We start from the raw sequence: 14,233 nt of genomic DNA on the forward strand, positions 1-14,233 counted from the left end.
TAGCTTAACTAGCAATTGGACAGGTGTTTCTAATAAAGTGCCCAGTGAGTGTATGTTTGCAACTCTATCAAAACATACGATTACATTTGATATTTACTGCTGTAGCTTTTTTTTCATTGTCTCAAATGTTGATTTATGTCAGAAATCTTTTTTTTCTAGGATTTAATAGTACAGCAATAATTTTACAATGCAGACTTATTACTATTTTTGTGGATTCAGATATGTTGCGTCAATTTCCTTCTTAAGTAAACCAGAATGTACACAATAGGGAAATGATGTAAAAGCTTAACAGGAACTCTCCTGCTTTTGCTTTACCTTTTGGCTTCATCATTGTTACAGTGATAAACAAATGTTACTATCTTCATCTGAAGGCAACTTGACTATGTTGTTCTGCACACACTGAATAATACATAAAACCTTCTTGGAACAAACAGCAGCTTTATGAGATGGAGTCAGTGCTTTATTAGTCACCTAAAAACGTGAATTCCGCACACAAATGCACACAGAGTGCCTCTGCTACTGCTCTCAGGTCATCCCCTTCTTAATGACACTTTGTGTCTTTCTGGAGGCTTGGAGGAAAGAAGGTCATTAAGACCACACTGAGACAAGGTCGGCCTTCTCATCAGAGGTGTGTGAGGAAGTCTGGAGCCAATGTCAGTTCAAATCATATCTTCCAGACACATATATGAAAGAAACAATAGCAATGTCTGTGGTCTGAACTGCACAGTGTCATAACATGTAAAACAAGCATTTCTGCAAATCTTCTCTTTGAGTCAGTTTTACTTTTACTTGCCGTTCCAATTTCTTGACAGTAACTAGTTAAATCTTCAATCTAACAGCTCATTAAAACCAATACACAGATAACCAAACGGGAGTCTAATCACTTACAAGTTACTGCAGATGCATGTATCCTTTGCCTACATTGGAGACAAGAAATTGGTGGCAGCTTTAGAAGTCAAACATTAGCCTAAACTTGAATGTATTATTATAGATGTACTATTAGCTTCATTTTATTATTGTTCTGGTTTGTAAATTCTACATGTCATCTATTTAGATTGGCTTTACTTCTTGTGTTCACTTCACTGCCTCACCTGTTACTAAATGTTAATCACTTCCTGCAGTCACACCTGTTTTATCATGTTTTTTTATTTTTTATTCTTAACCTCTGCTTTACTTTTTAGTTTTTGTTCTTTGTTTATTTACATTTACAACAATGCTCTGACCTGCAGTTCCTTATGTGGTTTGGGTCACCATGTCCCTCCATGGTGACAATTTACCTGCCAGGAACAAGCATAAATCTCTATTTTGGAAGTGTCATCTAACAAGGGTAGCAAGGGGAGAGAGTCTCATAGAAGTTCCCTAATGCTGCACTAACCATTCAGTTTTCTTGCTTCAATAATTGTGATTTATACTCTCACCTTCTGAAGCATGCTCTCGAGCTGTTGCAACACATCGAGTGACATATTTCATGTCCTGGAAACTTGATGCATCTACGCCACAATGAAAGACTAGTCCTACATCATTCTTTTGCAGCAGCATTACGTACTGTACACTTAAAATCAACACTCAACCTTTGCTAAAGTGATGTCAAACACGGTTACGGTGCCCATGAAGTGAAAATCCCTCTATGCAAAAATTTATTAAATATTACGACTTTTAAAAAAACAAAACAAACACTTAAAAAACAACAATTAAAATATGAACAAAATTGGAGAAACCACAATACATTTCCAAAAAAATAAAGATGAGACATTCTGAAAAACAAAAGTAATTTAAAGAAATCAAAAGGAAATGTTGAAGAATGCAACAAAAAAGAAACCTGAATAGGTAGTATTATGGGACATTACTGATTAGATGAGTACCATTGACTGTATAATATAACCAGATAGCATGTTGCGCCACCCATAGAAAATGCCTTGCTTCTGGGTCCAACCAAATGAAGTCAATTTAGTCGTAATTTTTCCACGATATGGCCGTCGCCATGTTGGATAACCACTCTCTTCAATCAGGAGTGAGCATGTAAAAAGGCCACACCCCTTCCACTAAAAGCGGGCTTGGGAGAAATGTTGTGAACATCAAACGTTGTGAACATTTGACACAAGGCCACATACTTTCATTGAGGCATCTGATTGGTCGTTTTATAAATTGAATAACTTTTGCTACTGCAAAAATATAATGACAAAAAAAAAGGATTACCCAGAACATGTTAATAGGTAGTGGAACAAGAATGGTTATTCTATCGAATTGACTGAGTAATGGCACTGTGGAGCAGTGGGTTGCGCTCACAGCAAGAAGGCCCCTGTTCAAGCTCTGCCTGGGGGACCTAAAACTGAATCATCACCAATAGGGGATCTTTTTTGTGTGGAGTTTGCATGTTCTCCCCATGTATGCTTGGGTTTTCTACAGTGACTCCAGCTTCCTTCCACCATCCAAAAACATTCTTTGTAGGTTAATTGGTTACTCTAAGTGTGAATGTGAGTGTGTATGGGTGTGTGATTGTCGCCCTGTGTCAGACTGGTGATCTGTCCAGGGTGTCCCCTTCCTTCGCACACGAGTGGCGGGATTGGTTCTGGCAGCTTAGTGACCCGGAAAGGGACAAAAACAGGTTTACAAGATGAATGAATAAATATTGACTGAGTAATGGCTGTTTATTTCTCTATAGAAGTCTATAGGATTTCCTATTTGGAACGCGAGGGGGGAGGGGTTCCTCAGTCCAGTTCTCGTTTGCTGTCAATGATCAGGACGTTTGTCCATCATATCAACCAAAAGTTATTTGGCATGAAGCAATTCTGGACGTGCTCCGTAATAAACCAAGCTTTATTAGTATGTGGATATTAAAGATACATTTAAAAAACCTCGAATTTCAAAAATTGAACGTCATCAACAAATCAGCAATGTCCCATATGACCTACCTTTTCTGGTTTCTTATTGTGTTTAATTTTTTAGCAATTCATTTTGATTCCTCAAAAATTCCCTACTTTGTTTCATTTTTTTGGAATAGTATTTTGGTTTCTGAATTCTTGTCTAGATTTCTAAAATGTAATGTTTATTATAATTATTATTATTATTATTATTATTGCTTTTTTAATTATCGTTGTAATCTTTAAAATGTTTTTGTGGTGAATAATTTGTTGATGTGATTTGCACCTCAGGGCTACTGTAGTTCAAAAATACATATGGAACCCTAATGTAAAAAATGTTTGACCAAAACCCTTTCCTATTAATTATATATCATCATCACACTTATTTTTCCTCTGTTTTTCCGTGTTCCTGGATGCCTCGGGTCAAAGATTTTTATGTTAACAGAAGACATATGGCCCATTTGAACTTGTGTCGGCCCTGAAAGACAGAATGAGTCACATGACCTGGAGTTGCAAATCAATTGTGATACAGTCCATAAAGAAATACAACCAAGCACACATGTTGATATGTTGGAGTGATCCTAACCTTTTGAATAAAATACTAAGAAAAATTATAGGATTCAAATTTTATGCAAAGACAATATTTTTGTAGGGATAGTAGGCTATAAACACATTTGACAAAGTTGGAACTTCAGGAGAACTATCCTATTTACTCATGTAACAGCTTGACAAAACCTGTCTGAATCAAATAAGAGGGATTATGGATTTTATCTACCTGCTGCCCATAAAATGACAGGCAGAAAAACAGATGACGTATATGACAGCTGAGAAGCATAATGCTGATTGATCTCCTCATTTCTAAACCGACTAGCAAAATCAAAAATGTTCAACCTCGTACAAATCTCCATCTTCTCACTTTGCATAAACAGCTTTAGAAGTACAGAAAAGCCCCCCCAAAAAAGGCATCTCGGTTGTGGCCAAATTAGCAGCACACAGTGATGTTCACACATAACAGCTACATCTTGTAAGCATACACAGTTTAGATCCGACTCATCATACAGACTAACTAGACTTTTTATATCACACAATGTAATGCTAGGGGGGTGGGGAAATACCAGAAAGCTAAATACTGTCTCTGTCCAAGGTCAGAGTGTAGCTGTCTGAACAAATGTCTGGGATCTCCCAACAAATATCTATCAAGTTTGGGAGAAGGCGCCCTTGTCCCGACCCCTGCAGAGTAACTGGAAAGATGGCTTCCTGTTAAAAGTTTATCTGAGAGGATGGAAGATTAACGAGGGTGTTTTTATTGGCTGCTTGCTGGTTGTCTCGCAGTACTTAAAGGTGATAAGATCAGAATGTTTATCTAGCTTCTTCTTCAGGTCATTTGCTATGTTAATTTTCAGAGTTTGATGCCTTTGTTTCATTTTCATGAGTTATTCTTCTTGAACCCTTGAGCGAAGGGGGTGTGTGTGTGTGGGGGGGTGGGGGGGGGGGGGGGGGCTGGGGCACTTAGCAAACAGAATTTTTAAATAAAAAAAAATAAAAAAAGATGTATGCATAATCATTAACACTGTTCAAGGTCGGGGAAGTGAAATTCTTTGCTCGTTTACTTCATGAAAAATTTAATGTATTATTTTTCAATTAAGTCAGGGCTTTATTTTCATGCCTTAATTCTGGAATAATTCATCATCATGACATAAAGGTACATAGACGTCATGATTTCTCAAAAGTTCCAGTTGTGCCAAAGACTAATCTACATCTGGATTCAAACTTTATGTTACAATTACGTATGTATCCATTGTGGGTATTTGCTCCTATTCACGTTCCTTTCCAACAACTCTTCAGATGATATTTGGCTTGGTAAGACTCTAAATGAATAAAAATACCCTAATACACTTATGGAAAACCTTTTTAAAACTGTTTCTATCACCGTCAAGTTCATTAAGTGAATGTGCGGAAGCCTATCAAGCTTTGGCAGACTCGTAGAGTCATAAATCAAACAGGGAGGGTCAGAACATCACGATGGGCTTAGCAACACATGCCAAAGCTTTGCAAGCATGGCCTCATCTCTGTTCACCATGAAATATCCTTAAAAAGCAACCATTTAGTCATAGATAAGATGATATGATGATGTGAACTTAGCTGTATGTTGACGACTATAACAATGATGGAGCTGTCTGACTTGGAGAGAATCCCTTGCCATGACATCTGTGGGTTATTCATGTGAAATGACATAAATCTTTCCATTTTAAATCACCCTCCTCAATGTCCTCTCTATCTGCAAGCACTCACCATTAATGCCTCTATCAACCGCAGGAGCCAATTGTTAAAGAAGGGTTCTAAGTGCACAGCCCGATCGATATTGATAATGTTGAAAATGTGGTATGAGAATGAGAGTGGTAGAGACAGAGGAGAAAATAGTGAGGGGCACATAAATCTGCAGCGGGTGAATACCGGAGAGCAGCTGCAGTGGCCTCAGAATGGTCCCCTACACCTCTTTGAAAACATCATCAGCACTAATCAGACCTCGGGTGAAGAAAATGGTCCCACTTCATTTAAAGCTATCTGTTGTTAAACTGAGAGAGGCAGAAGAAAAGCAGAATAAGAAGCTTGAAAGCTGAAAAGGCATGAGTTGGTGAGCGATAATGAGAGCAGACACAAGTATGGAAAGCTAAATTCTTTCAAGGTCAATCCCAGGTGAAGCAAAAGGTTGTCTGCAGGTCATCTAGCAGGGGGGTCATGTAGGTCTCAATGAGAGTCAATAACACCTCCCAGTCTGTTGCAGACGTGTGGGGGTCGCCCCTGCTCTCACATCAATCCGCAAAGCATGGACCAAGGCAATAAAAGAGATGGAGAGAGACTTAGCAAGAGAAAAAGGCTGAGAAAAAAAAAAGAAAAAAAGAAAATGTACAGGCAGATTGTGAAACAGCTCGCCTTTCAACTACTAACTGCTTTTCATGTAAATGTCTGGGACTGACACTTCTTACACATCCCAGCCTATACCCTCCACCCCCCCCCCCCCCCCCCCCACCTCCCACACGCACACACACACTCCCTCTCTTCATCTCCTTTACTTCAGTACACTCCCTGTCAGCAGACGGAAAAAAAAGGCGAGGGAATGGGCAGGAGGAGACAGTGAGAAGGGAGTGAATGAGGAGGGAGAGTTTAAAAAAAAGAAAGAAACAGATTCTTGCCGGGGTTGGCGAAAGGTCAGTTCTGACAGGCTTGGAGGTTAAACTGCAGAGTTAAAATACTGTTCATTATCCTCTGTAGCCTCTTCCCAAATTCTCCTCTTTTGTGTCACAGTCAGTCCCCAGCATCAATGTTCCCCCACCCCAGGATTTATTAGACATTGTTGAGTAGCGAGAAAGGAGACCTTTTCTGTACAATAGTGGCAGTGATCCTATGGCAAGGACAATACAGCTGCCAGCACAATTACAGCGCCCTGCTTGAGTTATAAGGGCAGCGAGACTGACAATGTACCGTGTTCTTGTGTGTAGAAACTGCATGACGATAAATGCTACCAGCGTCTGATACAGAACGACAAATGTTTAAGTTAACGCTACACATGAAGCATTGAAGAATCTAACCGAGAGAACTGAGTTTAATGTGTACACATGGGGAAAACAAAAACGGCAAGAATATTCATAACATGAATTAGGCTGAAGGACATCTTTAATTACTCACCAGAGACCAATGAGATGTGGAGCCTGGTCTCAGAGCCCTGCCGAACTGGACAAATTAAAAACACCAGTAGTTAGGCCTTTACAAAACATGTTTTGGCTTCATTACTTGATTTATGTGGCTTTGTGTTTATAAGGGCGACATGAGCTGGCGATGTGTCTTCTTACGTGTCTGGTTAATACTCACATACAGGCTTGAATAATTTATGGAATTAATAAACAAATAAATCACCTTATACCTAATTTTCCAAATGACATTAGACAAGATTAAGTGCACAAATTGTAAACAATATGAGTTGTGATTAACCTAAAGACGTCTATCCATTTTAATTTGGGAGAAACAATAACATGATTAAAGCATATTTATTGTGAAAAATTTATTTATTTATTTATATTTTGCACAAGACAGTGTATGACTGTATTATTAAGATGAAATCAAAGGCCACCCACGGCACTTCTGGTTTGTCCGTGGCCAAAATGCATCTTTTAATGAGCTATTTTGATTTACAGGGTGACATCAGGTCCAATATTCAGATATATCGAGGATGTCAATTATGTATTAAAGCCAATTTGAACCACATGTTGGCTAAAATTAAATATGTCCACACCAAAACAATGAAACATTTTTTTCTCTTTTCTTTAACAGTCATCCTACCAGGACTTTACATATTTATTTCTAGGGATGTATTATGTTATTTCTTCTTACCGCTCGTTTATATTGAGAAAAAACGGATATTATTAAAAAGTAGAGTTTATAAACACAAGGCTTCCATTAGTTCTCATGCATGTGCGGACATTAGCTATGTCTGTGAGTGAGCGTCTGACACCTTCTATAATGCGTTAGCTCTATGTGAGCATAAAAGCATAAATATTTCAAAATTTATTCCTGGTGAGGGAGACTATAGGACTCATAAATTATCTGTGTAGACCCTAATGCAGTCCCCAGAATCAGAACACATACGTTTGCAATAAAGCACTACACCCTGTGAAGGGATGTCTTAAAATTTGGTTATTAATATTTATATTTTTAACAAATAGAGATGGCTGTTTACGTTAGCTGTTGAATGTGTGACAGGAACATGTGTTGTACTGTGCAAACGGTGCGACGGAGTGTGTCTGAAGTACAGTAAATATGATTTGTAAGTGACAAGAGTAAACCGTCATACACTTTACATCATTGCACCGCTCACAAGTGCAGACTGATGGAGCCATCGTCTTATGTAAATCACGTGGAGAGTTCAGCTGTAAATCTGCTGGAGAGAAAGAAAAAAAAATGTAAGTGTGAAAACAAAAGGGGAAGCTAGACACCTGTGGAGATGTTTTGTTGACATGCAAGAGTTCCAGAAAAAGGTTTGCCCCATCAGAGCTGAGCTGCCCAGGGTGTGGGTGATAAATGGCAGGTCTGCAACAGTTAATCAGCCTCAGCCAGGGTGGAAATATTAATGCCTGGTAATTGAGGGCATGAAAGCGAGCACTATCATACATGGAAGAAACATTTAGAGGCCTGATGAGTTGGACATTACGATATGAAAAGAGGTGTTTTACAACTATGATATAAACTGAGAGTGTAGATGTCTGTACAGCCATAATTGTTGGTTACAAAATGACATGTATAAAGACAAGAAAATGAATTACATTATGTATATTTTAAAACTGAAAGGGTGGAAAGGAATCACTAGTAAAGCGGAAAATGCTGGGCTAAAGCATATCAAAGCAGTGTTAGATGTGTCTACTCTCTTGTAGAAACAAGATGTGAAAACACAAACTGATCCTCAGTAAAAAGGACTAGTGTAACGGGTAAAAGAGGTGAAAAATATCCGCTTTAGAAAGTGGTTGGCAATATACATATCAAAGGAAAGACATGGAGATTTCCTTTGCCTGCATCCTATCCCTGTACCCACCCCTCCACCCCTTTTTTACCGACTCTGCGAGCGAGCTGAAGGTCTGTTGCAAAATCTCAGGTAAGAGAGCCAGAAACCTACTTATGATGCTCTGCTGTTCATAATCCATAGGTTCTATCAGCAGATTACCAGAAATAAAGTGTTGGGAAAGACATAAAGCAGGACTCAGAATGCCAAATGAGACAATGATGGTTTCAGTTTCACAGAGATGCACATAATTAACAGCTTGGATTCAGTAAAGACAAAAAATGTGAAAAGGAAACAGTTTAAATCATAAATATGGTAATTTATGTTACTATATCTTATAAAATCCCTGGCATAAAGTATGAAACACACAACTGTTGTAAATGTTCACATTAGTTCATGTTTTACCACAAAAAAACAAAAACATAAAAATATCACAGTATTAAATTGTGCAATCATTTTAAGCCTTGTACTGTATGTCTTCAGTTTTTTTCCTCCGTTTTGTGACTTTCCACCCTCCTTAACTCCACCGACTATGTCTAGGGCATTTCATTCGTCACACGGCTTTAGCCATTAAAAACCAGTCTGCTAAATGCTTTACCTTTTGATTTTGAGGAGGAGTACAGGATTTGTCAGGGGAAAAAGGGGAAGGTGCTTTATTGCTTTAAATTTCATCACAATAAAGGCTTATAGGGAAGGTGGAATTATCATTGCCCTATAAATGTCTCTATGTAGATTACATGCCTTTTTTCCCGACTAATCCTAATAATTGATGAACTTTTATGCCGCTGATTTTTTAAGCATTATTTTTATTATTTTGTAATTTGTTTATTAATTAAGATAACACTTATTTTGGAAGCTTAACCAACTAAACACGATTATATGCTCTGCGGGGTGAGTGTTCAGTGAGCTAACGCTCCCAGAGCAGCAAGCTGGCTGACTGGCTGGCAGACTGTTGCTGCCAGAGAATGTCTAATAGTCTTCCACCGAGAAGTTGAATTCATTTGCCATAAAGCTAAAAATAAAGAGTCACACTTAATTGGGTTCTGAATGTGAGCATTATTGAGTTGTTGGAATAAATAAAGCAAGAAATTATAGCAAAGACCTCAGCAGTTTAAGAGCTGAAGTGCCATGTGGAGTTAATGGATTTCACTTTAGAATGTATTCTACAGACAAAATAGAAAACCCCAGAAATTGTATTCATTATTTTTTTTTATTAATATTTGTGGAATAGAGGCCACCAATTATGAATAATAAAAATAATAAGTTCATGTTTATAGATGAAAAAAATGAGTACAAACGTGGCACAGCATTTATGTCCAAAGAACTCTCATGAAAAAGTGATTTCTAAAACACTTTCCAAGATTTTCTCTCTGAAAGAATATTATCATGTGCTACAGATGATGAAAAATGTGTCTGGTTTAGAATGTAGAGTGGCTTTTAGGAAAAATGGTAATAGAGAAAGAGAAAATGTGGAAGATTTTCATAAACAAAAGTAGAATAAATAAGTCTGAGATACAAAAATCAAATACAAATCAGATACAAAAAGATTTAAATACATTATCCAACTCTATCTCTTTAGGATATGTTACAATTTGTGAGGGGTAGCAAAGAGATATACCAAATATGACCTGTGATCTGCAATGTTAGCCAAAGAGAAAGCATGCTTGAAGGAAACCCCAAGAATGAGAATTTGAGCAAAAAAATAAATACATAGTGGAATAAAGAATAAAGACAATGAAAAATGCCTACAAACTGCCTGATCCTCAGCTGTATTTGAAGATCAGTGCAAACTCATGGAGGTAAGCACAGGATGTGAATGAAAAGATGTATTTATTTGAACAGGGAACTTTCTCAGTCAGTCAAAATGCAGAAAATATGTTTTGAAGGAATGCGTGTCAAGAAATGCTCTTTTAGCCTTCCGCCTTCTGTTTTATTGTAAGTGAAAATCTAAATCACAGTCATGCTGGAGGAAAGCAGATGTAAACAGTGAACAAACATGCTCAATTTGGACTTGACGCGTAATCAAAGCTATAAAAGGACAATTAAGATGTACTGAGTCGTTTGCCAGCTAGATAAGCACGGTCTGGTGGTCCTCAGTTTGTGTTACAGTAAATAAACACACAAATATGTGCAATAGTGTTTGTAGTTGTTTTGCTTTTTTGACACCATAAAGTTGCTGGGATGCTTGTAAAGGAAACTATTGACACATTTAATAAAGTTCCACTTCGTATCACCAATAATGAAAAAAAAACAGATGTTTTACTGTTTGTTACACACACTTTAGAATAAAAAAGATAAATAATGACACTTTTACCTCTTTTTTTCTTTAGGAGGTTCAAACTTTTAACTGCAGAAAAATGTATTGGGATGAAATAAAACAATTGGATTTTAAATAAATAAATATAACTTCTCAGAGTAAGTCCCAGATTGCAGTCGTGCTAATGGCCTTGCTTTTTTTTGACACATTCTTGGCATCACATGAAAAATGCTATTTTTTTGCCATTTAAAAAAATGTATTTAACATTTATAAAAATCAAAGTTAGTCTTATTTTAAAACACTTTCTACGACTTACAAACTTTGAAAAGGCCTACATGTGACGCACAGCTGTTATGTCACATACAGGCTGTTTCATCTTGTCACACCAAACCCCCAAGCTTCTGTCACTAACAAATATTTTAGCATAAAGAACAAGTGACTACTATGACATGCATTAATCTATATGTGTTTGAGGATTGGGTGGCTGATTCAAAAATGTATTGAATGTGTCTCAGACCTCTTTGATATGAGAATTTAAACACAGGACCCGAACATTCAGCCCATTTGAAACCCCTATCACAGGGCAGCTGGGACTCACAAAAATGAATACAAATAGAAAATACAATTTCTCCAAATTCAGTCGGGATTTGCCATCAGGGAAATCAAATGATTTTTTTTTCGGAATTTCAAATGCACAAAGGAGTTTGTGTTTTGGTATCCCTTTGCTGTGAGGGGTTTCAACCCAAACCCACAGCCAGTGTCATCACTGCATATTGGCAGCATACAGCACTGAAGTTCTGAAAGCTACACATTCAACACATATATTCATACACGCCTCCGCAGACCGCTAAAGACCTCTTTTCAGCTCGCATCAAGGGAAGTGGGCTGGGGAGGCACTTTTGATGTGGGAACACCGAGGTCAAAGAGAACAGTCTGTGCAGCACTAAATTCCATCCCCCACATTTGTTTCTCTTCCATCTCTGTTGCCGCTGCTGGCTTTAAAGCAAGTTATAGTGAGCAAAATTTGAACGAATTTTAGAATGTTTTAATAAGACATATGTTCAAGGCTGGAACATATTTTTTTGAAGTCCATTTAGTGTTTGGTGCATTTTTAGATTCTTACCCTTTTACATTTAATGTTGATTTTTTAGCACTTTAAAGAAAGGCAGACCAGGACATAAACTCATCTCAAATGCCATGTCCTATTAGGTGCAAATGGATGAAAGCGTCTGACACAGTCAGCCTTTGAGGCAATGAATTTGTCAAAATTTTATGATAATTCATTCAATTACTCTTTAGACATTTAAATGATGCGGGGAGTAGGAGAGAAGGTGATGAGGGTCAGTTCAAGAGAGAGGAGAAGGAGGGGGAAGGAAAGGAGGGACTGGGGAATAATCCTGCTCTTGATGTTACACTCCCTCCAGAGGCCTTTTAAGGGCTCCCGTCTCAGTGTGAGGCCTGCACACCCACACACACACCCCCTTACCAAGTCAGCAGCAAGCCCTGCTCCTCCCTCTGTATGGCTCTGTAAAAACACAACTACTGCTGTATCCAAATACAAGGTAACCAATGGCAGATAGTCTGTGTTTATGATAGATATTTTTGAAGATATTTTTAAACATTGCATGTAAACATAAAATCATACAATTTTGACATCATCTTTTCGTTGATCAATCACCGTGATCAGAGTGCAAATCCACACACATAAAAAAAATCGCCAGCAAACACAAACGCACGCAAACTCTGACGCTTTCATTCTTGGGAGAAAGACAATAAAAAGGCCAATCACTCCTCTCAACCCTTGACCTCTGACCCGCAGTGGTCTACCACCGCCTGTGTAAGAGGAGGGAGAGATGGAGCGGTGATAAAGGGTGTGGAGGGGGCCCTGAGAACAGCTCCCAGTGTGAGACCAGCTCGGGGCAGCATCATGGATAAGCTCCCCCTCTAGTGTTCATTCGCCTCTCAAGTGCCCTACACTCCTGCTGCACATGCAGGTTTCAGGTTGATGTGCTTCATCTTCATCAGCAAGCAAGGGTGTCCACTGTAAATGTAATAAGGATGTGCAAAGGATCGGTTTCAATCCAAATATCACGGGCTGCGGGAGCCTAAATGGCATGACCGTCACTATTGCCAGTGTGAGGGTAACACAGAGGTTAGGATTTCTTTTGGTCATGACCGGGGCCCCCAGTCAAAAACAAATGGTCATTACTGTTTCAAGATCCAACATGGCCTTTCCTATTTACAACCAAACTATACTTGTTTCTCCAATTGTAACAAGGCCACACCTGAAGCAATGCAGATAACTTTCTCTCTTGCACTCAATTGCCAAATTTTCAATGAGGTTTGAGGCATCGTCAGAATGCAAAAGAGGTAAGGGTATATGCAAAACAATCAAAAAAAAAAAAAACAAGCCAGAAATATTGAACACTGCTTCCTAAACGGGAGCCACTTTGTCCCAAACGTAGACAAGTCATTTTGTACAAGCCGTTAAAGCACACTGGGCCAAGCAAGCATGCAGAGTAGTGTTGCCTGTTTCATAGATCTTTTGCAATCAGTTACACAATGGACACCCTCATTTTATGCTGCTACATCATAAAAGTGCTCCTTTTGTTACATTTCCATCCTTAAAAGGGTCTTAATCCCCATCCTTTCAGGCTAGTCTATGGTAAATTCCTCAGGGACATCCCATTCCCTGCAAGGGTTGGAGTGACCCACTCAGAAACCAGCATGCAGGGCTTTGAGCTTTTCTTCTGCTGCCACTCTCCAGAGAACATTAAATCGTACTTTTCATCCCCCTCACCATAGGGGGAAGCCCCTTAATAATGACAGAGAAAGAGAAATTCCTCCACTCAGTCCTATGACACCATTCTGCTGTCAAGCAGGCGTCTCGGCGGACAGAGAATCAAACATGGCTTCCTGCAGGTGGAACGTCAGTGAAGGTCACAGCACAGTCCAAAGAGGAGAGAAAGGGGGAAGAGGGGAAGTTGGGAGGGGAAGAAAAGAAAGGTCACACTTCAAAGGAAGACAAGCTTTGCAAATTAAGTCATCTGGCTAAAAAGGTAGAAAAAAATTGCACCTCCGTCATACCTTGTGTTTAATCCAACCATTTGATTTTCTCACAGGGGTTCAAGGTATAACCCTGAATTTTATGTTTTGGACCTTCTTTCTGTTTTTATTTGACTTTTACTAAGTCCCATATTAAAGTTTGTATATGCCTCCCTTTTCTGAAATAATGTTAAGGGGAAACCGCCTTTAATTAGGCAAAAACATCTCAGATTACTAACTGCAGACTAAAAACAGAATCAAATTTATTTAAATTGAAAATGCCTTAATAATATTGACATCTTCCATGTTGAAAACTAGTAGTTCACACAGGAACATTTATTGTCGTTAACACTAAAGTATTCTGTACAGATTTTCCTATTAAAATTACCAAAAAAAATGGAAGAGTAACATAAAATTGCACTGTGAGCATAAATTGGTACTTTGGCATATGTGTTGTTTGGTTGTCAGCCTAATTGCTATCATATTTGGTCTTTTTCTGTCTTAAGTCTGCTCTAAAAC

At 38.4% G+C, this 14,233-nt stretch overlaps 1 protein-coding gene across 12 annotated transcripts in view; it reads right to left on the reverse strand.

The window, feature by feature from the left end:
- Positions 1–14,233, reverse strand: part of LOC110015624 (uncharacterized) — a 143,684-nt gene that overhangs the window by 60,151 nt on the left and 69,300 nt on the right. For 5 of the 12 annotated variants that reach the window (XR_013657963.1, XR_013657959.1, XM_078952211.1 and 2 more), the window contains 2 exons: positions 7,711–7,797; positions 6,549–6,593 (listed from right to left, as the gene is read on the reverse strand). The exons of 4 other annotated variants lie outside the window; for them this stretch is intronic. Coding sequence is in view for 4 of the 8 variants with exons in the window: in XM_078952211.1 (XP_078808337.1) it covers positions 6,549–6,593; positions 7,711–7,797 (132 nt within the window). In the remaining 4 variants the exon portion in view is untranslated. Of the gene's footprint in view, positions 1–6,548; positions 7,798–14,233 lie in introns of all 12 variants that reach the window. 3 more of the 12 variants (XR_013657960.1, XM_078952210.1, XR_013657962.1) reach the window with 2 other exon arrangements.

Source organism: Oryzias latipes, chromosome 9 (genome assembly GCF_053564925.1).
Source record: "Oryzias latipes strain Hd-rR chromosome 9, Olatipes_Hd-rR_3.1".
Lineage (NCBI taxonomy): Eukaryota > Metazoa > Chordata > Actinopteri > Beloniformes > Adrianichthyidae > Oryzias > Oryzias latipes.